The sequence below is a fragment of the Platalea leucorodia genome, assembly GCF_965183815.1.
Source record: "Platalea leucorodia genome assembly, chromosome: 5".
NCBI classification, from domain to species: domain Eukaryota; kingdom Metazoa; phylum Chordata; class Aves; order Pelecaniformes; family Threskiornithidae; genus Platalea; species Platalea leucorodia.
Window position 1 is genome coordinate 79,415,823 of NC_138827.1, and position 26,776 is coordinate 79,442,598.

The following is a 26,776-nucleotide window of genomic DNA, read 5'->3' on the forward strand; positions in this document are numbered from 1 at the left end:
GAATAGTTGGGAAAAAAATCTTATTACGTGAGCAATAGACATACTGGATTTATAAGTCTCTGAAATATGGACAGTATTCATTGAACTCCTCTATGCCTTGATTTCAGAGGAAAAATGCATCTGCACTTCAATGTATCAAAAAACCTGTTTCAGATTAAAATGCATGCTGAAATCCAATTTATATCATTTATTTCATAACTTTGGCAGTAAGCAAAAAAAAAATCTTAAATAATTATGTTGTCTTTGGACCAACAATCTTAAGATGTCCTTCTCAATACAATTGAGAACAAAAAGCAAAAAAACCCAAACATACCTTTAGGCAGAATGTCTGTAACTTTTTTGTTAACTAGCACTTTGTAACAGCTCTAATAGTTATATTCTGTGGCTGCAGTGTAACTCAGAATGTAACCATTCAAGCTTCTGATAGTCCATTGCTTACACAGTGCTGCAATTGTATAAAATTACTTCTAATGTCAGCAAGAACTGTGGACAGGGCTAAGAGAGCATACAGTGGCATCTCCAAGTCTGTTTTTTAAGCTTGTATGGTTGTAAAGACAGTAGTGGAGCATGGCATTCTGACCCTGCTTTAGTAATTACACCTGAAAGTCTAAGAAGACAGTTGGCTAGAACACTGCTTGAACTCCTATCTCCACATAAGTCGATGGAAGAACAACTGTAGCAAACTGGATTCTACAGTATATATACTGTAGTGCATGTATGCACACACATACACACTCAGTAGTCAAGGCATTTCCTTTTAAGAAAAACCTTCAGTCTGCAGAATTATGCCATTTCTAAGCTATTTAGCTTAGTAGTATGGCATTGTAGTATCTATTGTTCAGGAGGATACACATTAAAGAAAAAACTTTGTGCTTCCAGGAAGAGGAATAGAACAGCCTCAAATGCAGAGGAAGTAAAGTAGTCCTGTACTTGGGTGACAACAACCCCATGCAATGCTACAGGCTGGGGGAGGAGTGGCTGGAGAGCTGCCTGGCGGAAGAGGACCTGGGGGTGTTGGTTGACAGCCGCCTGAACATGAGCCAGCAGTGTGCCCAGGTGGCCAAGAAGGCCAATGGCATCCTGGCTTGTATCAGGAATAGTGTGGCCAGCAGGACCAGGGAGGTGATAGTGCCCCTGTAATCGGCACTGGTGAGGCCGCACCTCGAGCACTGTGTTCAGTTTTGGGCCCCTCCCTACAAGAAGGACATTGAGGTGCTGGAGCGTGTCCAGAGGAGGGCAATGAAGTTGGTGAAGGGCCTAGAGCACAAGTCTTATGAGGAGCAGCTGAGGGAGCTGGGGTTGTTTAGCCTGGAGAAGAGGAGGCTGAGGGGAGACCTTATTGCTCTCTACAACTACCTGAAAAGAGGTTGAAGCGAGGTGGGGGATTGGTCTCTTCTGCCAAGTAACAAGCGATAGGACAAGAGGAAACGGCCTCAAGTTGCACGAGGGGAGGTTTAGGTTGGATATTAGGAAATATTTCTTCACCGAAAGGGATGTCAAGCGTTGGAACAGGCTGCCCACGGAAGTGGTTGAGTCCCCATCCCTGAAGGTGTTTAAAAGATGTGTAGACATGGTTTAGTGGTGGACTTGGCAGTGTTAGGATTGCAGTTGGACTTAATGATCTTAAAGGGCTTTTCCAACCTAAATGATTCTATGATTCTATGATTCTAAAGTCCATCTGACTTCCAAATAAAAAGCTAAATTTTATTGAATTGTGTCAAGTTACAGTTTTATAGATACCCTAGAATTTGGTAGGTTAGTCAGTGTCAGAAATTATCGCCCTCGGGCATGTTCTAGAAAACTTCTGTTTCTGTCTTTTTTGGTTCCTGGACTTCATATTACAGGATGAGTTTATTGTAATAGGTTGGTAGAGTTTTTCTAATTGGAGTTTCACTAAAACTGCACTTGAAGAAGAATCTTAATACTTGCAAATCTCAGACTAAAAAGTAGTACCTGCCTTGCTCTCTGTATGTTTCCTCTAATGTCCTATAGTACATTTAAGTTATGCTGTAAGACTTTCCTACAACTATTGATCATCAGTTTGCTCTGGAATTGTAAAGCAGTCATGGCACTCCGAAGCAGTATATATCTCAGAGAGTAGTAGTCTCTGCAATGGAGAACAGCTGTACAAGTTGCCTACCCGTTTACTTTTCTTCACTTCATTGTCCTTCCATGTCATTCTGCATTATCCAGAGACCACCGGCCTGTATACAGATAAGGTTGCATCTCGCATGGGTACCTCAGCTGTGAGTCTTTTTCATTGCAAAACTTTTTGATAAAAATCCATTAAGTCACAATGAGCAGATAAGCTTGTTTTGTGAGAATATCCATGCTTGTACCTTTGAGTTGAGGAGCATGAAAAATTAATAACATACTGCAAGCATCTCTGACACATGAGTATTTGTTTGGCGGTGCAGAAATCTGTGTGTTCCAAATACAGAAGAAAGTATACCCAAATCAAATATGTCAGGAAATGTATATGGAACCACAGACTGCAGTGGTTTCTCTCTGCTACCCATTTTGTATGTCTACTAGAAACTGGACTAGCTCCTCAATCCAGGTTTGAATACTCCGCTGAACCTGGCAATGGACGAAGCTAGACCTGCTGGTAGACCACTGCTAGAGCCAGGCAGAGAAAGAGGAAAATGAGACAGAGTCTAGCGATCAAGAGCCATTTGATGAGTTGTCAAATGAAACTATGTGAAAACAAAGAGTCTCTTGCCAGAGATAAGATATGTTGGTCATATAAAGCAAAACTGAGTGCCCTAAACCTAATGTGGAATGATCTGGTTAACCAGTGACATTTACATAATTAATTGATATAGCATCACTTGACATCTCTAAATTTCCAATTGTATAGATGATTGATATAGATGATGGTGGTAGTGGAAGAAGGCGTTATATACTGTTACAAACTCATGTTTACCTTCCAGGTATTTTTTACCTGGTATGAAACAACACACAGTAATATTCTTGAAAATATCCTTGCAGGATATATTTATTTATATTTTATTATTAAGTATAGGAGCACTGTGCTTGTAATTTTGCAAAAGTAGCCCAATAGGACTCAGTTACTAAAACAGCAGCAGTCTGGAAAGCTGGGAAGCTGCCAGCAAGACTTCTGTTTTTCTGCTTGAAATCCAGTTTGCACATATATTTAAGAGTTTTGACAATTTTTTTTGTATTTTATAGGAAAGCACTATGTTTCTAGCTATTTTCCACTGGTGTGGTGTATATATAGTTACATATGCTGTTTCCTTTTCATTGGCACTTCTTCCTTTCCTTTCAGAAAGGCTCTCCTGGTTATATTGCTAACTGTAATCATGGCTGGTTGGTTGCTTTTAAAAAATCTCATTGTACAGGTTTCTGTGTTGGGTGGAAATAGGATCTGATGTTTTGTCTTTCTGATGAATCTGATGAATTGTCTTTCATCTTCATAACGTCACCTCCCTGACTTGTGCTGCAAGTGTAGAAAAGAACTGAGGCAAAGAAGTGCTGTCAGCTGCTGGTAGTTTTGTCCCAGTCCTGCACTGAACCATACAAATGAATGAAATGGCCAAAAGAACTACTGGAAAGAAGGTGACCTGTTATCCTGTTACAAAAGTCAGTTTTATTCCAAATCTTTATGAAACTAAAAAAGACTTTGTTTTTCAGTTGAAATTGTGAAAATTTATGTGAGCACATATATCTCAAAGAAGTCCTAAAGCCACCTTTGTTATATATAGGACAGTTTTATATTGTATTTTGCAGGAATAAATGTGAACTTGCTCTGCCTCTGCACTGAGCCCGCTGGACTCTGTTGGAACATAATGGATATGGTGTCAGCTTGAGCTAGCAGTGACAAGCCCAAGCTTGAGCTATTAAAGGTTTTAGCTTGGTTATAGCCCTGTGTAAGGGTGTGAAGTGATCCTCCTCTGTGTAGTCAATTTTGTGAGGTGGGTTCTTTCATTTTGGACAGAAGAATGAACATTTTATTCCTTACAGTCTACCTTTTTGATATGCAGACTCCCCATTTAGCTTCATAGAAAAGAGAGTGAGTTGTCTTGGTCATAATTATAAATATCTATATAGAAGGAAAACAGCTGATAGTAGAGGATCCTTTAATTACCAGATAAAAGCATAAAATCGAATGATCAAAAGTTGAAGGTAGATAAATTAAAAGTATTAATTAGCCACTTCAAAAAAATTTGATTAATTACAATTTGGAACAATGTATTTACGGTAGGAGGAATATTCTATCATCTGAATTCTTTAACTGCCATTTTTTTTTCTGTGTACCTGAGGCACAATTTGTGAACTGATATGGGAATCATTGATTAAAGGCCTACAACCTGTGATTTGTAGGAGACCAGGATAGTTCACAGGGGCTGGACTTCACCCTCTCTGAACTTCCTAGTAAGACCTCTTGCCCTGAGTTTCACTGTTAGAAATTTCATTAGCCAACCATGGAAAACAGAGGGGAGAAATAAGGCACCTGTTGTTCCCCATAGTGCTCTCCTCCCCATGAAAGAGAAATTAAAGTCAAATGTTACATAGCAGGAGGTAGTAAAAAATAAATAAGAGGTTATGAAACAGAGAAGCTCTATGTCATCACTCCATTCTAAAAGGGAGGGGGGAAATGTAAAACCCCAAACCAACTCTCAATTTACCATGTTTTGAAAAGAAAATAAGTGGTTCTGGAAGGTATATCAATGCTAATGAGTCTGCCATAACCCACATGGTAATTTTTGTAGCTATGTATCAGGTTATTAGGTTTCTCTTCAAAATAATTCTGTGTTCAAGGGAGTCTCAGTAGAATGGAGGGTTCACTAAGACTTTGGATAGTACCAATTGCTCAGATGATAAACTTCTAAGCTCCAGGTAGCTTGTCTATATACCCCAAATTCAACGCTTTGCTAAAATTTCTATTCAAGAAACACTGATACTAAAGGTAATCTTTAGCATATGCAAAAATACCAAGCAATTATTATCAGTAGCCCTAAAATAACACTTTTTTCCAAGAAATGCCATTTGAAAATTTTGCAGGTGATAACTGAGTATCTCAAATATGCTATTTTCTAGCAGAAAAAACAGTACTGCAACAGGCACAACTTAATTAAAGGATCAGTTATCCTTAATAACTAAATTTCATGAGATAATCATAACTTTGCAATCAACAAGATGCAAAAACATAAAATCAGTCATTCTAGTTAGATGATTTGATTTTAATCAGGATAAACTGTTGTCCATGCAACTAACTGAAGGAAAAGGGAATGATGGGAATACTTAGCCATTTTTCTGTTATATACATGTAGTTCAGGAACTCCAGAATATTTACCTCAGTAATATGATACTGTCTTCCAATTACTGGATTTAAACTTTTAGACCAAGCAGATAATATTTATTTCTGGTTTGTTTAATTACTGACTAATTATGGGATTTAATTTTATTTATTCACTGTATATGATTTAATGAGAAAAATTACTAAAATTTTTTTAAATGATCAGTTAATAATTACATTTACAAACCTATATGCTCTCAGTGTTAAACTCCCTCAAACTGCCTTCTGCCCTCAGTATTTATTGTCTGCTTACTGTGGAGTCTTGCTTTGCTTGTGAAGTTCCCTGCATTGTGATAGAAACATATTTCAGTATCTCAAAACATTGCATTTTCCATAAGTCCTGTAGGTTAACAAAAGACAACAGTCTGACAACTGGCTGTAAATGATTTAATGTTGCATAAGTCTGCCTTATAAGCAAAAATCTTAAACCCTGTTTTAATGTTCAGAGCATGTAATCCAAAATTAAAGAATGTGCAAAAGACTATACAGCCAATGAATTGCTAAAATAACTGGAATGATGCACAGTTTTACAATCACCGTCTTTTCTCTGCTGAAGGACCTTGCATATAAGGCAAATCTCTACCTGGCAAATTCTAATGACAGTTTTTCTTAATTACACGTATGTTACAAGATGCACTATGATCAGCAATATATAAAAACAGTACATTGCTTCCATTATCGTTGGACATTTGCATTAAAACACAAATAGTTTCTTCGCTTATCTGTGTTCCTGGCTGAAGGCCAGTAGCTTTCCTGCCTTTTATTAGTTGCAGTATAATCTAAAATAGAGGCTGAATAAAATAATTGACCAAGAATATAGCTTCAGATAATATTGTCTATGGGCCCCACTCTGTCTTTCCCTTTTCTGTCTCTCCCTAGGGGAAAAGCAGTTATCTTCCTTATGCTAAATCCAGTTCCTATCCACCGCAATCATGTAAATCTTGGCATCAGTCTTACAGCAGAATAAAAAGTCAAATCAGCAGGAAATTTCCACGTAAGAGCAACAGGCAGCCCTAAGAGGAAAAAAAGCCCAACAAAAAATATCCTCTCAAACTCTTCCATTTATTTTCTCTCAAAAATAAGAGTTCTACTCATTAGAAACACTCAGGTTTTCTTGTAATTTTTAAGATAATATGCCTTCAAAGAATAACAACTCATTGTTCAGCAAGCTTGCCAGCCTTTCAAAGCCTTTTATTTCAAAGCTTCTTTCTGAATAAGCAAATCGATAAAGAGAGCAAATTGAAGTTTCTGCTTTTTCTAGTGTTTTGCATAGAGGCTACACAAGCTGTCTTCTCTCAAAATGGGTCAGACCTCAAATTATAGATTTAAAGTAACCAAAAATTGTTGGATGTAGCTGGTGGGATGGATTTTATGTATTTTACATACAGACTGACTCTAAAGCCACAAAAAATATTTTTAATTGAAAATTCAATATATTAAATCAAAACCCCAAGGTATTCTTTATTATTACAGTCCTACATATTCAAAAATATTACTAGTAATTTGATTAGGGGTATTTTAAATGTTTAGAGATAGGCAAAGGAAGACTAAGTATAATACAAATAACTATCATATAAACATGTTGACAACATAATAAAACTAAAAGTGTGGTTTGTAATATAATCTGAATTTGTACATATTGGACTGATATACAAAATGTCTTTGTATCCAGTTATTACATTCCACAAGGGCATACTTCAGAGTGAATTAGTCCTTTAAGGCATTAGGAGGAACTGTCTTATTCATACTAAACTGACTTGCCCTCACCAAAATGAGAGAATGATTACCAGGGTTATAAAACTGAGAAAACGTACTCAGAGATACAAAGATTTCGTTTGCTAGAGCAGAGATTCAGAGCGTACAGAGTTAAGAATAACGTGTCCTTAGAAGAGTTGGATAATGGAGGTTGGAATAAGAAAGAAATGTTATTTAGTGAATGGAGCACATGTAACTCAGTGGCTTGGAAAGCTTAATGTTACTAAGTGCAAAATAATGCAATTTCTAGGGAAAATGTTGTCTCAACTCTTCACAGGCTTGTAATCACTTCTTAACTTGGGAAGGAGACCTGGGCATTGCTGTGAACAGCTCAAACCATGTGTAGATTCCCAGATAGAGGTTCCTATAGTAATTTCTGCATTAGTACCTGAGTAACAATTGAAAATTCCAGAGAGGCTCAAACAGAGTATGCAAAACTCCCTGATAACTGGTGTAGACTTACGAAGGAAGAAATCAAAATGTGCACTGTATGTAATTCTGTGCCAGAATATTTGACTTTATAGAAAAAGCAGGTACAAACAGTACAGATACAGTCAGAGATTGAAATAACATTGAACTCCACTGTCTCTGAAGTCCACTAAAAACTGTGGAAGCAACTCTTACTTAAAGATATCTTTTTTCATAGTGGAGTAACACTACTGTGAGGGATTTGAACCACTGTTGGTGTGGGAATGGCTGACTGCCTGTATTGCCTGTGAACTTTCTCTCATTTATCTGAAAGGATAAAGCAGTGCTTAGGTCTGTATGCAAATTCTTTGAGCCAAATACTGCTTTTGGTTATGCACTTACAGTCTCGTGGATAGGCAAGTTCTTCCCAAGTTTTTGCAGTGCCATTGTCAGGGTCCCACTGCCTGGTAGAGGAGAACAGTTCATCCAAATTATAACGGTGCCTTCTTTGCTGGGCAGCGGTCATTATTTTCAGTCACCAGCTCTATTACTGTCAGTACAGACAAAAGAGCTAGGAAGGCGCCTACTGCAGCATTTTGAAAGTTGCTGCAGTTTTGTTTTGCAAGGCCCTTCCAACTTCTGCTTACAGTATGCAATAAAGTGAGGACAAGATTTGTCTCTGATTTTACATTGCTACAAACTTCAAGAAGCATACTCATACATTTCCAGCTGCTACTCCTATTAGGTACGGAGACCTGTGAAATGATGGTGTCATTTCATATCACTCTGTAAACACAGAAAAAAAAGTGCTTTATTTTTTATTGAGTAACTGTCCAGCAAACATCTTTGTTCACTCCATGCACCTCATCCTTTATTAGTGAATTACAACTAAAATGTAACTTTAAGGCTTTTTAAGCAAAGTATTTCCATAAAACCACGTGAAGAGAAGAAATAGTTATAAATGGAGAAGCCACTGCCTGTCTACAGCAAATACTCCATGAAGACTGATCTATTCAGTTCAGAGTACAGGCTGGATATACAAGAAGATTGCTGAGGGCTGGCTGGGAGCCAGGTGGGCATGGAAATGGCAACCAGGTTCAACATCATCAGGCAAGTTTGTGGTGCTGAGGCAGGTCGACAGTCACACTGGAAAGTCAATCCACAGGTCATAACCAGACCCGCTGAGGGTCAGAGTCCTGTGATGACTGGGCAGGTCCATGGTCATGGGGTCAGGCAGAAACCAGGCCAGGAAGTCAGGTCCAATGGGGCACAGGCAAGGACTGAAGCACCCAGGTTGGACTTAATTAGAACTTAATTGCCCCTGAACTCATGGACAGGGGTGTGTGGGTGAGGGTCCCAGGTGAGGCTGGTCAGGGCCGTTAAGGCCTATTAATGTGTTCAGGCCCCTGACAATTGTAACATTATATAAATTATTATCCATTGGAAGTCTTGCATTTGGGATAGACTAAAATGATTTCAGGGGCTGTGTCTTACTGAACTTTTGTTCAAATTCCTCATTACAGATGCAGTAATAACAGCAATGAACACTCATGTAAATTTTCTTGTATTTTTAATCCCATTCTCTATATCTGCTCAGAAACAGTAGCCAGACAGTATTAGAGCTCCCATTGCCACAGTGATCTATGAGCTATCCCTTAACTCTAACAGCAATTGATGTTTTTAACAAAAAGATCAAGCACTCAAGCTGAATTGCTAGGATGATACCTATACTGGAGGTCTTTTAACACAGTATTTCTACCAGATCCAATAGTCATAGCAATAATGAGAGTAATGTCCTGGAGAATCAGAATTACACTGAATTTTGCCGCTTTCTTGATGTAAACATGAACATCAGTACTCCCACTGTTACTAACATCATGAAATCACTGCCATAGTTAGCTATAGGAGACAAAATATCTTCCAGTATAGCCTGAGAAGACAGGTAAGCAAGTCAGATCAAGAAGCAGCACTAGCATACCATGTACAAAATAGCTTTCAGTAGTACTGAAACTAGTATATTCAGTGGAATATATCAGAAAACATGCTTACAAAGTCAGTATTCACAAATAAGAGTAAATTAAGAACAGAAGCTGTTAGCATGCATCAGAGGGGAGAACTTTACTTTTTGGTTATTTGAAATTGGCACTGATGTTCACTTTTCCAGGGTCAAATTTTATGTGAGATTGCAAGATCAAATGGCAAAAGTACTGGAAGTTCCTGTTTTTTTCTAATTCTTGCTACTTTCATTTCTTCTATATGAACTTATCCCTAAACTTGCATGCTCTTACGTTCTCTGCGTGGTGTCTTTTAACCAAGCTTGTACTCACACAGAAGTTACAAACAGGAGTTTAAGAAGTCTGAGGTAGAGCACAATAAAGAACCATTTCCAACATCAGTGATGAAGAAATACTGTATTTTAAGTGGGCCTTTTAAAAGAATATAATACTAAACATACAAATTCTGACATGACTGTGTGTTTTATGTCTACTAACCTTGTAATTTTATTTTAAGGAAGATGACTCATCATATTGTATCATGTCAAGTAATGATAGACTAGCATCTGCTGAAAGCCGTTTTGGTAGTGCTTGCCACCTAGTGGATTACTGCTTGTATACAGATACGAGAAGGATCATCTGCTACAAAAATATTTGAAAATCTGCTTATTCATCACGCTTTTTAATAATATCCTGCAGACTTTGAGTACTGCTAGGTGGAAATTTTTTTTGTTGGAATGAAATGCTAGTGAAAATGGAAATAAAAATTGCAAATATTTTCACAACCTTTATCCATTTTCTGATAGCTCTGTTTATAGCTAGCTATTTATTGACTTGGCAATAGGCAAAAGATGGAATTACAGAGCCAACGAGTAGTCAGTATACATGGCCATGGACTCAACTGTAAACTCAAGCCCCAAGCTAACATATGCTCGTTGGTAGACTATCATCACCATATTTGGCAAACGTAAGTGAGCTCATTGAAATTTACACCAGTTGTTTCTACTTCTTCTATTAGTTAGCTGTGGCTTTGTCATCTTTGTTACAACAAAACTTCTGATGTGTGTACAGTAGTAGCTGGATTTTCTCAGCTTTACCTCCTCTCTTCTGTTAGCCGCATCGTTTGGAATGGTTGTCATCCATTTTTTTAACCTGGACTTCAGTCTCTTCCTGTTCGTTACTGCCCACTAGAGATCCAAAGTGTTGCTCATACCATGACACAATGCAAAAATCTGTACATAAGTTACAAGGGTTCCATCAACTACTTACAAAAAACACTTCTCCACACAAATGCAGTCCTCCTGCTAAAATTTTGAGTCCCCTCTTTCAAGTGTGAATACAATTGAGCTTTTACTGAATTTTGTAATAATCAACATATTGAAAAAATACGGACTGTTTTGCCAGCACTTTCCCCAAAAAATCCAGCTTACAGGAGACAGTTAAGAGAAGTTATCAGCAACAGGGAATCGTCAGGTTTGAATACAGCAAGTTTTCTGCTATCCTGATGATTGTAACAGTATTTTTTACTCTTCCGTGGTGATGATGATGTTGGAAAGTTTTAGCCAACAGCTGTATGATATTCAGGAATAGTCAGTTTATGCTTTATACTTTTAGAAGAGTTTCCAATTAATCTTAATAAGCTCAAGAACGTACTCACCTTAATTCTTACTTCTTACAGATATGTTCATATAGATGGTTTTGCCATATATAGCATTTTATGATCAATAACCTATTGATGAGTAACTCGATGTGCAGATGTTAAATCTGAGTCAGAAGATTCCATGGGGTCAAAACTTTTGCTCTGTGTTCAGTTTGGCTGTTATTTATCTGAGGGTGTTTGGATCTTACAGTGCATTATGTGACCGTCATCATAGAATTCATCTTCCCTTACTTGCTCTGGAAATCTCATAACTGAGAATAGTTTTGGGTTTTTTTCCCCTCCAACAACTGCTATGGGGAATTTCTGTTATGATCAGAAGGTGAAATACAGATGATTGTTTCTTTATCCAGTGAATTCCTTCACTTTTCATTATATACTGATTATCCTTCTAACACTAAATTTCATCAGGAAGATCATCAGGAATACTTGGAATTAAGAAATATTTAAGAAATTTTGTACAACTATCCTCCTGTTTTCAAAAAAGTAATTATAAGAATAGTTTGATCTTTTGCCAAATTGAGAAAGTCGTATTTTAGTACCATAATATAAATCTGTACTCAGTGGTATCATAACCTTGAAAAAGCATTTTTATTAAGATACAGAAAAGGATAAGGAAAATATGCATTGTAATTAAACATTTGCTTTCATCTACAAATATGTACCGTGAGTAACAAAATAATAAGTTCCTGTGAACAGTTAGAAATAGAGGAAGGCATTTTCTGAAATAGAAAATATTTGGCAACATGTTTTAGTCTCTCAATAAAACATCCATGTAAACAAGTAATCCATATTTACAATATCATATGCAATCTTCTTGGTTACATGTAGTAAGAAATGTACATGTAATTACTGTACATTCAATTTTAAAATCTAATTTGCATTTCTCAGTTTCATTAATGTTGGAAAAAACACTGTTCTGCTTCTGTGCGCAGTACTGCATGACAGCATGTAAATATGTTACAAAAATATTTTTTTTTTCAGTCATCTTAAAAAAATAGGACTGTTAATGTTAGGTTTTGTAACTTCCTATGTTTTTATAGGAATCCAAATTTGGAATGTAAGCTCTACAGTCATGTCCCTGTGAAAACAACAAAGTAGATGATTTCCAAAGATGCAGAAAAACCCTGATAAAAAAGCTAGAGTTCTACCTTCCATTTATATCTTTGAAAATATACCTTTTTATTTCCTGTGCTGCTACTATTACACATAAATGCAGGTAAGAAAAGTTGCATGAAAGGAAAGTTAATAGAAGGCCACTTTGAGAAGCGGCTTTAGGAATATGTTTTTTTCCAGAGTAAATTACTCTCCAAAGTCCTCTGTATTTTTATTTAGCACTTGACCTAAACTCATGTGTTGTGAGGATACTTCAAGACCTTTTTAATCAGTTTAGAACAGAACCCAAAAGTCTGTGTTAAATTGCACACACCAAGGTTGAGCAAGGTTTAGGAGCTCACAGCTACTGCATCTCATGGGGGCCTTCCAAAGACCAAAGCAGCCAGAAGCCCACAGTTCATACACGTGAGATATCACCTATTATGATAATTTCCCAGAATGGAATCTTCCAGCTCCTGTTGAGTTTCTACTATCACGTTTAACCTCAAAGTTGAAAACCAAAAATCTAGTCTGGCAGACTACCCTCAAAAGGTTGCTAATCCTTGATTTTCAAATAGTTTTATATCATCAGAATAGAGAAGTAAAGAAATGTCACCATTCTTTCTCAATTACCATTACTCTTGAACAGTATATGGAATAAAATGTAAACCCGAAGGCATACTGGTTAATAGCTTAACTTTAACAGCATATAGAACCATTCACCGAAAAACTGTTGATTTCAATACATCCAAGTCAGTGTTGTAACAAAAGAAATCACAGATTTTGTGGGTTTTTTTCCCGGAATACTGTACAGTTAGAGTTTCTTCCAGAACAATCCTTCCACACAAACACACACTTTTACTAGATGACTTAGTACTATGCAAGGATTGAATGAGCTCATTTTCACAGGTGGATGAGACACAGTAACAGGCCAATACATACAAACTTAAAATGCTGTTGCCTGTGTGAGTGCAGTATAGAAAGCTAGCATAGTAAATTACTAGAACAGTTGAGTTAAGCTATTCACTTCACCTGTTACACTTCACAACGTGTTAATAGAGCATCTCTCACAAAGACTAAACGTGCATTCACCAGCTGTAAGATGCTTAGTGATTTCACCAAAAAAGCAGACTAGTTGAGCAGAACGTAACAAGATCAGAAGAAAACAGCACAGTTTAGTGTTCTCCAGAAGCTACTGCGAATCCCGCTTCTTACTTCATGTTCAATATATAAATTTTTAATAGGATGCATAACATAATCATGTCGTGTCAGTTGAGTACTAATGCAATGTAAAACAAATGCTCTTGTTTTTCTCTCAGAAAGCTGCTATCAATCAGTACCATTTGGGATTTTATGCTGAAGCTGCACAGAACACTTTTAGGGAAGACAGGTAATTGCGTGGAACTTGAAAAACAGGGAAAAAGCTGTCTGATCCATTGCACATAGTGGAACTGGAGGAGTGCTCACACAATAGGATAGTATTCCTTCTGTCATACCTGAATTCTATACTAAGGCATTGAAAAACAGGTATTTTCTCAAATGAAACAATACACCAATGCTAGGTAGGTCCCAGTCATCCACAAACATATCTAAGTGAAAACATAGAACTCTGGGATGTAGTCCTCGAGTACCAAATGGTACAGCAGAAAAGTTTTTCAAATAATTTACTATGCTAGCTTTCTATACTGCATTCACCATTAAATGTTATTACAAATCAAATAACAGGAACTGAGGTGCTTCTTGTCAGAGAAGATCCAAAAAAACTCATGACCAAAATTGTTTGTACTAACACAACACTGAACTACAAAAATTGCATATTTGCTAATGTATTTAAACACTTTTAAAAGCTGAAGTAGATAAAATTTATGTAGTCTTTAAAAAATGGAAAATTATATGCTGTCTGAAACTGTCTATATCGCAACATGAACAGTGGTAAATTTGGACTTGTAGTGGGCTCTGCAGCTTTTACAAGAGATTATAATAGAAAGGTCATAATTTTGGACATGTGCAATCAAAATAATCTACTATAATTATTATTCTGTAGTAGTAAAAAATCTAAGTATTGTTTATATCTGTGAAAATAATGAATGAGCATAATACGTTAATACTCTGATTACTAGAAAGAGCTATAAAAGTGCCAGTAGAGACTCAAACTGCATTATTTAACACTTTAATTTCAAATTAGAAAATCATAGAGTTTATATAGTTTTCTTATAGACTAAAGTATGTCTTCATGCCCATGACAATAATGATTTTGACACCAGTGTGGAGATACCAAAACTGGCTTTCAGTTAATGGGTAGGGTTTTAATCAAATCAGCAAAGCTCAGCTGTTTCTTGGAGGAAGCATTTCTCACTTCAAGCTCCTTTCTTCTGTGAGACCACTAGCAGTCTTCTCTGGTTTCTAACCTCCTAATTTCTAGTCTGGTGCCATAAATCAATAGAACTGTGCAATCAAATAGAGATAGTAAAATGCTGCCTTCTGGGATAAAAGAAAGACTTGGTTTAAGTGATACGTATTTTTTTAAATGTGTATCTATAGCTTTCCAAATAAGACAGTCTGCATTTGGATGTCTTACAATTTCCTTAGATTTCAGTAATGATCACACATAATCCAAAGCCAAATGTTGTCTGTACACAATATATTTGGTAGAGTTTGTTAAAAAGTCAACAGATACATTCCGATTAAAAAAAAAAAGAAGTTTTTAAAGGAAACATAATATTTAATGAAGATCTCAGGCAAACTTTCATTTCTTTTTTCGAATTCGAAATTTTAGACTAAACATTTTTATGGTGCAACTCTGCAAAGTGCTGAATGACCTCAAATCCCATAGATCTTAGCAGCTGGTGAGGGGGTTAATGAGGGCTTTAAAAAAGTGAACATTACCAGAAAAATTATGTGTGACCAACTAAATTCTGTCTGGTATACTTCATGACTCTGATTTGTAACCTGCAAAATCACTCAGAGCAAAATTTAGTCTGAATCTTGTTAACTTTTCATGACTATAAGAGAGATAAGCATTAAATTACTAAGTGATATGGAAAACATTTTTCCAATTATGTGATTTTCCCATTATGTGATGTCATTCAGACTCTCACTTTTTAAATGAGGACTGAGCATGAAGCAATATAATGTTTGGGACTTACTGGAATTTAAATTCATAGGCAGAAAACTTGAGTACCTTTGAGCAAGCCATACTGAAAATAAACCCCCAACCTATTTCTATATCAATATAACTAAATTGGAAGGAACCAAAGGCGTTTGGCAGTATAATAGTACTGTTGTTCTGTGTATTTTCTTTACATAGTCGATCGTTGGCCTGCTTCATCAAGTTTGAGGTTTTGTTTTCTGGCTGCTTCACTATTGACCTTCAGATCAGATTTAACTCCATCACTACCATCTGTCACTGTGGATTCTCCTTTTGTGCCTTCAGGAGTTGCTCCAAAGGGCTGCAGAACTTTAGCATTCACTTCTGGGGGGCGCTTCCATTGGGGCCTGCTTGCCATCCACAAAATAAATATACCAAATATGAGAAGCAAAACACCAAGACAGTTGACAGAAGTTGCCTCTGGTGGGGATGCACTATATGCAGGATTTTTCCTTTGGAAGGGAGGGGAAAGAAAAAAAATAAAAAAAAAAAGGTCAGTTGTTTTAAAGACAATACTAGCCTAAAACCAGCAGTGTCCTTCTAGGTAGGAGGTCTTTTTAAAACAAAACAAAACAATGTCCCAATACTAGATGGTTATTATTCTGTGCAAACAGAAGTACAGTTTGCAATGAATAACCGTAATAAACAAGTGAAAAAAAAATACTTACAATGAAAATATAAGCTTTTCTGTGATTCCCATGAGAGCTGTTGCAATCACTGTTGCAAAGATGGTAAGACCCGAATAAATATGTATTGGCCGGAAAGCTGCTCGGACAGTAACTGGAGCAAAAGGGAGCAGAAAAATAGCGAAACCCAAGAAAAGCTAAACAGAAAACAGATTCATCGTTAAAGCTATATGGGAAACAAGCTGCACTTCTCAAGCAGAATAAAAACAATCATAAAAATTCCATTTTGAGATGTCTCCAGGTACAAATTTTAAAAGAACTGGCATTTTTATTTCTGAATGTGTTTCTTTTCAAAACCAAAGCAATAATTCTGGATTAGCACCTGGGAAGCAGACATGAAGTATTTTATAAATAATCCCACCTAATATCAGTGTCCAAACTTATTGGTAATGCTAAAACTGCAACCAAACTAAGTACTGGAAACACAAGTTTTCAGTGTCACTAATTCAGTAATATATTAAAGGTGTGAGTAGCTACATTTGTGCAGTCTCTTCAAGTCCTGTTCTCTGCTTCTGTTACAGATTTACACATAAATGAAGATCAGAAGGCAGTCTAACCTTCTGAATTGAGCGGACTAAATAATTTTACTTTGTTAGAGTTTTGGTTAAATTAAAGTACACGTCTTTAGAAGGGCAATGGTCTATATCTCAATACATCAATCAACTGGCATTTACAGAATGAAGATGTGGGTGAGTGGCGTGAAGTTTTTCAGGAGACGCGAGTCCTCCCATTAGCGCTAGTTTTGTGATGGAAGATAACCCATCATGTCACATGGTTTCAGTCACAGGCTTGCCCAGTCGTATTGAGGTTGCAACCCTTCTTTAGCTTCTTCTACTGTTACTCACCCCTGCTGCTAAATTAGAAATAGTGCATGAATTTGGATTTCATCTTGCTTTAACTTCAGTCTTAGTCCTTGTTTTGTCTTCCCATGCTGGATTAAAAAGCCTGGTGTTTTCTCCCTGGGAAGCTTTTTAATACACTGTAATCAAGTCATCTCTTAATCTTCTTTAGATCTGCTAAACAATTGGAGCTTTTTAAGTCTTTCACTGGAAGACAGTTTTTCCAGCTCTCAAATTGCTTTTCCAGATTTTCTTTGCTTTTTTTTCCCTTTTTTTTTTTGCATTTAAACAAAAAATTATTCCATAGTATTTCATATTAGTTTCGCCAACACCACATATGGAGGTTAAGATAATCTCCTATCAGAGAATTTACTTTTCCTGTTGTCACAGCATTGTGCAAACTCATTTTGAGCTTCATGTCGTCTTTGAGTACTTCTTTCCAGAGCCATTGCTTTCCAAGAGACAGTCTCCATTTTACATTTCTGCCCTATTCTTAAATTTATGTCCTTGTGCTATACTGTATTAACATACATTTGGCTTAAATACAATATATTTACACTCTTGTTCCTGTAGGTATAGTATTATGTGAGCACCCCCCCTCAATAATTTTTCAATTCTGAGATTGACACACCATTTCTGGCAAATGCCAAGTGTCTTCTCTATTAACAGAGATACTACTTTATCACTATTTTTTAACAATAGTGCTCCATCACTTAACAAACATCTGTCTCTGACTGGAGACTTTTATCCCAGTTTGGAGGAAGTAACACCACAGTTCTATTGATGAGACAGGCAAGGCATTAAGTGCCATTGATCATGTTTATAGTAGCAAAATGAAAAGTAGAATTAAGATCTTATTCACAATTCTTTATCTTAACCATTAGAAAAAATGCCGATACTCAGTATAGTGGCAGCACAGATTTCCCTGAAATAACTACATTATTAACACAAAGAAAATCTTAACACTGTTCCTTCTTATTCATTAGCTGTTGTTCAATTATAAAGAATATACTCAACAATGCTCCAATATGCTTTCTTTTTTCTAAGTGTTAAAATCACTATTTCAACACTGTTCCCTGTACCTCCTAGCCTGAGCAGTGAAGGATAAAAGTCCAGAATTCAAATCCCTCAGCTGGGGGTTTTCTGTGCTTGATCAACAGACAATTAACTCTTTTTTTTTTTTTTTTTTTTCTTTTTAGTGTTTTGGCAAAAAAAAATTAAGAATCACAATTTGAAGCAACAAAATAAATTTCCATAGTCTAATAACACAGTCTAGGGAATTCAGAATGTATATGCAGAAACATCACATCTGTATGTGTACACTAAATGTCAGGGCATGCCTGCTCTTCTTCTATGCCAAATGCAAAACATACTAAGTTAGCTCATTTTAGATTATGATAACTCTAATTCTCTGCCAATAGGAGCAGTTAAAAGCATGCACATGAACATTTATCAAAGTTTTGCTGATTCAGGAAAACTGGTTAGCCAGTAGTAGCTCATTCAGATGTCAGATCCTTTAGATCTGCACTGCTCCCTACTGCACTTATTCTGCTGATAAACAAGTCTTGAGGCCAAGAAGTGACTACTTAAAATTATGATAGCTGGAAAAAAAGAAAAACACTTCCTTCATTTGAGACTTCCTTAATAAAAGCTCTAACTGTATTTAAATATGCTGCCAGCAAACCAAATCACTTGCTTTAACTTCAGTAGTTTCTAGAGCTTAGAAACACACTACTGTATAACTGAATAGTATATAAACTGCCATTATCCCAGCAAATAAACAAAATATGCTTTAAAATACATGTTTCTTTGAAGTCAAGGATCCAGTATTTGCACATTTACATGCTAATTTGCCAAATCACAGAATGTAAAATGGGTACCCCAATAGTTAGAGTGTATTAGTGAGGGCCTATTGTGAGGGCCTGAATTACTCAACACATTCTTCAAATTTACAACCTGTTCATAAATACAGTTAGATTCTGACCTGGAGAGAATAAAATATGACAGCAGCCAGCCCAATCCAGCTGTGCAGACTGTACATGTTAGGAATGTTCATGGCATTGTGGTAATCAAACACGGCTACCAGAGCAACAATTGCAAAAATCATAGCTATGGTATTTAATCCAGCATGTATCAACTTCATTAGGAACTTGCTGCACTTCCAGGTCCAGGGCAACCTGTACACAATAATACCTGAAGAAAGAACAGAAACAAGATTTTGTGCCTCATAGAATAACTTCTCCCAGATTTTAATAATCATGCATCATTCACATAGTTAATTGTAAATTACAGGAAAATCCAACCTTTAATCCTCTACAAAAGTCTATTAAAAGGCTTTTTCTCCTACACATAGCATAGCATATTCCAAATATACAACTGAGGTTTAAATATAGCTTTTAGGGAGATTTCTTCCAAATTTAAAAAAAAATTAAGTGTGTTTCAAAAAAAGAACAGTAAACAACTTGGTGTCATCTTTTCCTCATTCCTTAAATTGATCTAGCAGGGATTCTGCATGGGATTTTGATTTTTCTGCCACTAGTCAGATTGGAGGAATAGGGCGCAATTCTTATCTCCAGAAAACTACCTATTGAGAAAGTGTATAAGATTATTTTTTAATATTTATTCTCTTTGCTAACTTCAGATAATGCTATTCTCTAATTGCGTAGATATTTATATGACTATCTATTGCATTGATACTAATAGGACTACTTTAAATGGGAAAATGCTACTCAGCATAAGGGAATCATAATCTGACTATTGAGAGACAAAAGGATTTGGCAACTACAACTCTTCCAACACTGTTAGATGAATGTAAGGGGGTTTTGCCTATATTTGCATTAATAACTCTAGCAGACAGTGTTTTGTCCAGTCTGAACAAAGCAACAATTTCTAGTGATCTAACTCCAGATGGTCCATAAGAATAACTTAGCCTAGAGCTGCTTCTTGCCAAGCTCTTTCCTCAAGGTCCCCACTGCTCCTTCCCTGCCACAACTGTCCCCGGCCTGTTGCATGATCCAGGTGCTTTCCACGGGGGACACACAGAGACCAGATTAGATCACTGAAGCCCCAGGTACATCTGATTACAAACTAGGTAGTAATCCTGGATGCGTGACAGCACATAAGTATATTCACGTAACAAGGGACAAATATTTATGAGGACATCTGATCGCTTGACCAATCCATAATGTCTTGCCTGACGAAAAAGATTGAGCTCCATTCATCTGATTCATCACATCCTCATTTAAGGTTTCTGCTTATGAAATCACATTCAAATCTTTATATATAATAGGCTATACTAAAACAAAAGAATAAGAATATATGCAGGTTTTAAAAAATGTTCCTGTTCCAAACATTAAGAAACAGATGTGCACCAGAAAAAAAAGAAAGTGTTAGCTGATAAATGCAAAGATTAAGAATTAACTTAAGTGATTCTCGTGTGCCTTACTCATTACTTCTCCATAACCCTAGCTTTTTATGCAAAAAGCATAAGTTATGGAAAATAAGTAGGATATTCATTCTGTATGTTGTGATGAATAATAATAAGTGACAACTTAATTTCAGAGGTCTTTGTACACATTTTTGTTTACTTGGATGCATGCCAGGAAATACAGTACTGCACTAAATAATTGCCAAAGAAAACACTGTTCACAAGTGAAATTTCCAGACTACGACCAAATTTTAAATCAATGTATGCTTTTACATACTGTGTGAAAATATAATACTGGAATGAAAGTGTCCCTTAGAATATTTAAATATATACAGCACTTAGGTAGTTCTCAGCTTTCTACTTTTAAGAAGTAACAATAGTAAATCCTACAAAATCAGGAAGATACAAGCCTTGTTTTTAAGACAGTTTGAGAGTAATCAATCTATATGACATAGGTATGATTCAGCACACCAAGCTTATGATCACGTCCAAGAGTTCCCCCAAAGTTACATGATAGTCTTCTATCTTGTTAATACTAAAATAATTGCCTGCATCAGACTATTACTAATTAACTTAGTACTAATGATTATGATTCCTAATTTTGTAAAGGAGGTATGCCAAAATGCCCCAAACAAGCCTCAACATCCCATGAGGATATTCCCAGCAAATCCTCCTTGCTCCATCTTATGATATGGCCCATAGTATTGTCAATAATTTATTCCAAGTGCAGCAGAGTACTGGACTCTGTATGTCTTGAGGTAAACTTGATGTGCATAGGTCCCAGTCTCAGTTTTCAGTCTTCAGTCTCAGAAGGTCCAGTGCAGGCTAACATTTTTGTATAACATCATTCTTTGGTGCATAAGATGCTGTTATCTAGTTGATTTCCCTTCCAAAATCACTATCAAACTCCCTAGTCACTCATCTACATAGTCTCAGTCTGAGCCATGAATTTTCTGGGCTGTTTTGTTATGTTGAGGCAGAGGTAATCATGTTTGTCAGATAAGTCAGAGCAAGCATTATCTTTAGATGTGAGTTCAAGATGAAAGACTATGCTTACTTTAAATAGATTTGCGCTCCTTCTCCTTGCTCTTGCATATTGTCCACCATCTCCCTTCTCCCATCTATGGCAGTTCTGAGACCCTTTGTGCAGACAATTCAACTTCCTATTCTGCCAAAAACTGTACTCGGGGTGGGCGGGTGGGGTGGGAGTGGGTGTTAGTTTTCTACTGGTTGAGTTCATTCAGTTTATGGGTCTGACAAGGGCCAGAGCTGGCACAAACAAACCAGTAGGAAGATGAAGTCTGAGTCAAGGAGAAAGCTGAAAGGGAGAAGTGGAGGAAAAAAGTAGGAATATTTCAGCCACAGCAAGCTGTTAGATTGTCTGACCCACCTAGGTAATTCATCCATCCAGATAAAATCTAATTGACTCTGTAACAGCACATGGTAATGTGGCAGACGAGGATTTTTCCTTCTCTTTTCTCTTTAAGAAGTAAGTCTTAAGTAACATTCCTGTTGTATTCCTTTATTAATATACTGCTGACGTTAGGCTACATCCGCATGTTTTAAGCCGGTTTAAAATACAGGTTATATGATACTTGTAAATCATATATGATGACGAATATTAATTGTGCAAGCATCTTCCAAGATTGATAGTGTCAACCTACAGCTTTATTGTACAGAGTTTACATGGGACCCATAAGCAGAAGACTGATTTGAGGATGGGAGACAAAGACTATCCCACCCTCCTTGTTCTGACTCACTCTTTATTCAATCTTCCACAACCCCCAAACCCACCATGCTGCTCCTCAGCCTGCAACGGAGATTGTCACATCTCTGTAGAAAAAAATACTCTTTTATTGGGTGAGTAATGGAAAATCCTCAAAAAACATTTATTCCACATTATATTTTGATGGGTTTCTCAATTAGTCCTTTGGGAGAGAACCAAACATTATCATTTGCAGGACAAACACAAACTAGCATGCAAATACTCCTTTGGAGCATGCCCTGTGTCTACATTGTTCAACATTTCCACATGTAAAATAAGACGGAATTCCTTATTTACTTATTTAACCCATTCTATCACACTACTATTCCTTCAGGCCCTTCTTAAAACTCACTTTTTATTCATGTTTTTTTCCTATCTTACTCTTCTCAAAAATGTTGCTGTACAAATATGCACACAGACTTCTATTGCCTGTGTTTTTCCCACTTTAAGTCTAGAAAATGACCTGGACAATTACTGTGCACTGACAGTGTTTTGTCAGGTATTATTTACCTATAGGTGCTGATCCACAAATAGTAAGTACTAGTATTAACATGCCTACAGCTTTGTCATTTGATTGACAAGATACATACAACACTTTTATCAGGGCACATCTACTTCCCAATATGCACATTATTATAGCCATCCCTTCTACCTCCTGCAGACCAAAAATACAACATTTCTATCCTTTGTATAGACTTTAATGAACTCAAGAAACAGTTGATTTGGTTATTATTTCAAATCCTCCATACAAATTTAACCAAGATATTTATTAGCTATTCCTTTCTACTTTTAACTACCTAAAGATTTCTTTTTCTTGCATGTGTGTAAAGAGGTAACCTATTCCCCAGTCTCATCCAAATTACTTTGAATTCAATGGCCGACTTCCATCAGCCAAATTTCAATGAGATTCACAGTGGTATCTTATCTGTTGATACTTCATCTGATTTACTACAATACTCCTTCAGTCTCTGACTTTGCTTTTCTGGTTACACAGCAGGATTTCCTCCCCAAATAATGCTCTATTATCAACTAATTCCTTGTATATGTTCCTTTTTTTTGAGCTGTGGTAAACTTCCCTACCTAGACAAGGCTTGAGGCAACATCCTTACTCTGTGAGACAAGGACAAACTGAGTTTCAGAGGAAAAAAAAGAAAATGCATAGGAAAAAGCTGCAGAAAACCTCCCCCTATTTTCTTAAAAAAAGTCTATGCTTATATAAAATACAGTAGTTTGATCACAGTAAGTGGTATAGATCTTAGTGAAGTCAACAAATGTTTCTTGTTGCTTATTTATAGCCTGAAATTACACTTGCCATGACCTACTGAGCAATATTATGTAAAACAACTTAAAAATACTGTTTATTGCTCAATAGTAATTCGTAACTTGAAGCCACAAACTGAGAACACACCCCACTCCCATTGAAAAAATGGCATTTGCAGTGTATGTTCAAATCATAACATTCCCTTCATAGCCAGAACTAGACAGCCACTCCCTCCCCCTGCGTCGTCCAACCTCTGCCTGGCTGGGCTCCTGCTGAAGAGCGAGCGAGCGAGCAAGCACGCATGTGATGCAAACAACATGTTCCACTGGAATGGATGTCCGGATGTGCTGGACAAGTTTTCTGGCTGGATGAATGCAGTGTATCATTCAGCGGTGAAGCAAATGTAAATAAGGTTATTAAAAATGAAATTCTAAGTTTGTCTAGACAAAATTCTAGTTTGTCTTCTATTACAAAGAAAAAAAATACTCCTGCTTACATTTATACTGTAAGTCTCCAGAGGTTCTTCATTACTTAAGAACAGTAAAATCGTCCCTGTCTTCTCCCCCCAAAAGTCAGTGGTAAAACTGTGGGAGAATTTCCACTGTTCTCTGCAGTATTTACTTGCCCTTCTTGGAGACATTTCTAATGTTTCGCTTAGTTCTTTTCATGTTGAAACTAGCAAGAATTTTGTCAATGACTTTATAAAAAAATTACTGTTGGAAGCTGCTATCTGTGTCAAATTTCCGCATTAGTTTTAATGCCATTAGCATAAACTGACACTCCCAAATGTCAGGATTTTTAAGGTACAGTCCAGTGCCCTTATTTTTGCAATATTCAGCTCTAGTTTAAATACATTCACAGGCTGGATAAGCCCCTCTGTGGTGCTCTGTCATTATCTGCTTTTTAAACTTTACTGAGAGCATTGTGTTTTCCTTTCCTAAATTGATACTGTTTATCAACTATAGCATGTCTAATTTAGTAATTTTCTTGGAATTAGCCAATTAGACTAACAGCAAAAACACAGTTCAAACCCCAGTATTCCTGCTGGCCTCAGGGAACAACCTTTGCACTTAAGACCTAACGTACTAATTGTGTGGGAGGGAAAAAAAGGTCTGTTGCAAGTGTAACGGGAAACATTTAAAAGTCAGTCCAAGGCTGAACGCTATGCAATCAAAAGTTCATACAATCTATAAAAAAACCAAAAACCGCCACTGCATCATAAGCATTGTATGCTATTTAGGCAAGAGAATTAAGAATGAACTCAAAAGATATATTTCACAAAATAATTTACGCTAAGTCTGCGCTGATTAATTGCATTTTAATGATGCTTATGGTGCTACATTCTCTCTGGCACAAACCCTGTTCCTGGATCTCGGTTCAGTGGTACTGAGCCTTCCTTTCTCCGCTTGGGACATGAGAGGGAGCCAAAAGAGAGAAACTTTCCTAGGGCAGCATTTCTGGCACTTGGATTCTCAACTCGCATAAATTCAGGCTGACTAGGAAAACACACCTCGCAAGCATTACTCAAAGCGCAAGGCAATCCCAGGCCAGGGTAAACAAGTGCTTGCAGAAAAAAACATATCTAGCAGTTTGGGCTTGTTACAAGGGACTCTTTGTGCCTTCTCGGGGAGTGCTGGCTCTCCCGAACCGCTCCGGCCGCGGACCGCCGCGCTCCCGCTGTCACCCGCCGCCGGCCGCCCCGCTCCCCGCCGCCCCGCTCCCCGCCGCTCCGCCCCGGCCGCCTCCGTGCCAGCCCCGGGCCCGGGCCGCTGACGCACCGATGCCATGGATGAAGATGAAGCCCGTGATGATGAGGACGGGGTGCCAGTTGAACTCCCGCAGGCTCCCGTCCCAGCTCAGCCCTTCGCGGTAGTGTAAGACCCAGACGAGGGAGAAGATGACCGACACGAAGCCGACCAGCAACGCCGAGACCAGCAGCGCCAAGAACCGCCCGTAGTCCTCCATCTTCCGAGCGCCGTGTGTGCGGCAGCGAGCGCCCTGAAGCAGGGTCTTGGCGGCCGGCGGGGTCGGGCTCCGGCCCCGGCTCGCAGAACGCGGGCGGTGCCGCCCGGCGGGGACTCCGCGCCGCAGGGGCGGGAGGAGGGCGGCCCTGCGCCCGGCCCGGCGGCCCTCAGCGCTGTCAGCGCTGCCTGCCCGCCGGCGGGGTGTTGCTTTTATTCTTTAAAGCAGCTGTTACGAGTTTGCCGAGAGGTTCGTTCCCTCGCATTCAGAACTGCGTCTTAGGAAGGGCGTTTCCATATCAGCCTGTCCCCTACGCGGGCGGCGGCTCCGCACCTCTCCCCGCTACCCCGCGGCACCGGAGTGCGGGGTTGATGTTGGCAGGTTTTGTGCACGTGGTTGTAGTGGAGGTTGGCGGGCGTGGTGAGTGAGGACGCTGATTGACAGCCGACAGGAATTGGCGGATCTGCTGCAGCAGGCAGATAAGCCAACACAGCCACAAGCACTGACAGATAAAGCAGGGACGCTACTGCGATGAAGGGGCAGATGGCATACAGAAAATGCAGAGTAGGAGCATACTTAAGGACAGTGATGGGCTGTACTTGGAGCATGCTGTCTGTCATGATCGCCCCCTTTACTTCCCATTGGATTCACTGAGTGCTGTGAATGTAAACCAGATACTACCCGGTTTCATATATGGACTCCGGCCTAAGTATGCTAGGAGTATTTGGGCATTGTTCTGTTGAATAGCATCAAATATATCAAATGTCCACTAGCTAAGAAAGGGAGCACACAAACCTTAAGACAATTCCGACAGGTATGAAAAGGCCTGTTGCAGGAAAGTTAGAGAAGAAAACAGAAGAAAACAAAACAATTCCAAAAGAGACAACAGGCATCGCTAGCCAAAAATATAACTCGATAGATTAGACCAGTTTTGTCAAATCAGGTATTCAGTCGCTTTTTCCTTTGCTGTAGAACATTCAGCTGGCTCTGAAGCCTGTCAAATGTAGTAGAAGGATATGCCCAAACATATACTCAACACTACTTTTCTGGTATTTGATTAGCTTACTTTTGAAATATATATAGTGTCAAGGTACATATAAATTAGAAACTCAATTGATTGAGAGAAAAAAATACTACTCACTCTGGCTGGTCTTTGAGCTGTCTGATATCTCATGCTCAAATCGAGGCTTAAAAAATGAAAGGGAACAGTTTTATGGAACTTAAAATAGTTTCAGTAGAGTATCTGCCAATTCAAATCCAATACTTACTAAAGTATCAGAAACATCTACATAGAGACATGAGGACCAAGCCAGATTGGAGTGGGATGCAAATATATTTCCTCATTATTCTTTCTGATCTCCCAAAAATACATGTCGAGCTCTGACATGTTAAAGAAAAATGTGACTTGAGCATCACTTGTATAACGATGTTTAGCTTTCATTTGCATGGATTTGATGTC

The 26,776-nt window shown here is 37.8% G+C and overlaps 1 protein-coding gene and 1 long non-coding RNA gene across 3 annotated transcripts in view; one reads left to right on the forward strand and one right to left on the reverse strand.

Moving 5' to 3' along the window:
- Positions 1-26,776, forward strand: part of LOC309591016 — a 47,374-nt gene that overhangs the window by 14,050 nt on the left and 6,548 nt on the right. The gene's annotated exons all lie outside the window — the stretch shown is intronic.
- On the reverse strand, positions 11,262-25,698 carry CYBRD1 (cytochrome b reductase 1). 2 transcript variants are annotated; one of them, XM_082313124.1, is made up of 5 exons: positions 25,134-25,250; positions 23,607-23,719; positions 18,887-19,095; positions 16,046-16,200; positions 11,262-15,829 (listed from the first exon to the last, which is right to left on the reverse strand). In XM_082313124.1, exons 2-5 carry the CDS (start codon positions 23,656-23,658, stop codon positions 15,529-15,531), a joined length of 717 nt encoding a protein of 238 aa, XP_082169250.1. In that variant the 5' UTR covers positions 23,659-23,719; positions 25,134-25,250; the 3' UTR covers positions 11,262-15,528. The 2 variants fall into 2 exon arrangements, with proteins under 2 accessions (XP_082169250.1, XP_082169249.1); XM_082313123.1 differs by lacking the exon at positions 23,607-23,719 and having other exon boundaries at positions 25,134-25,698.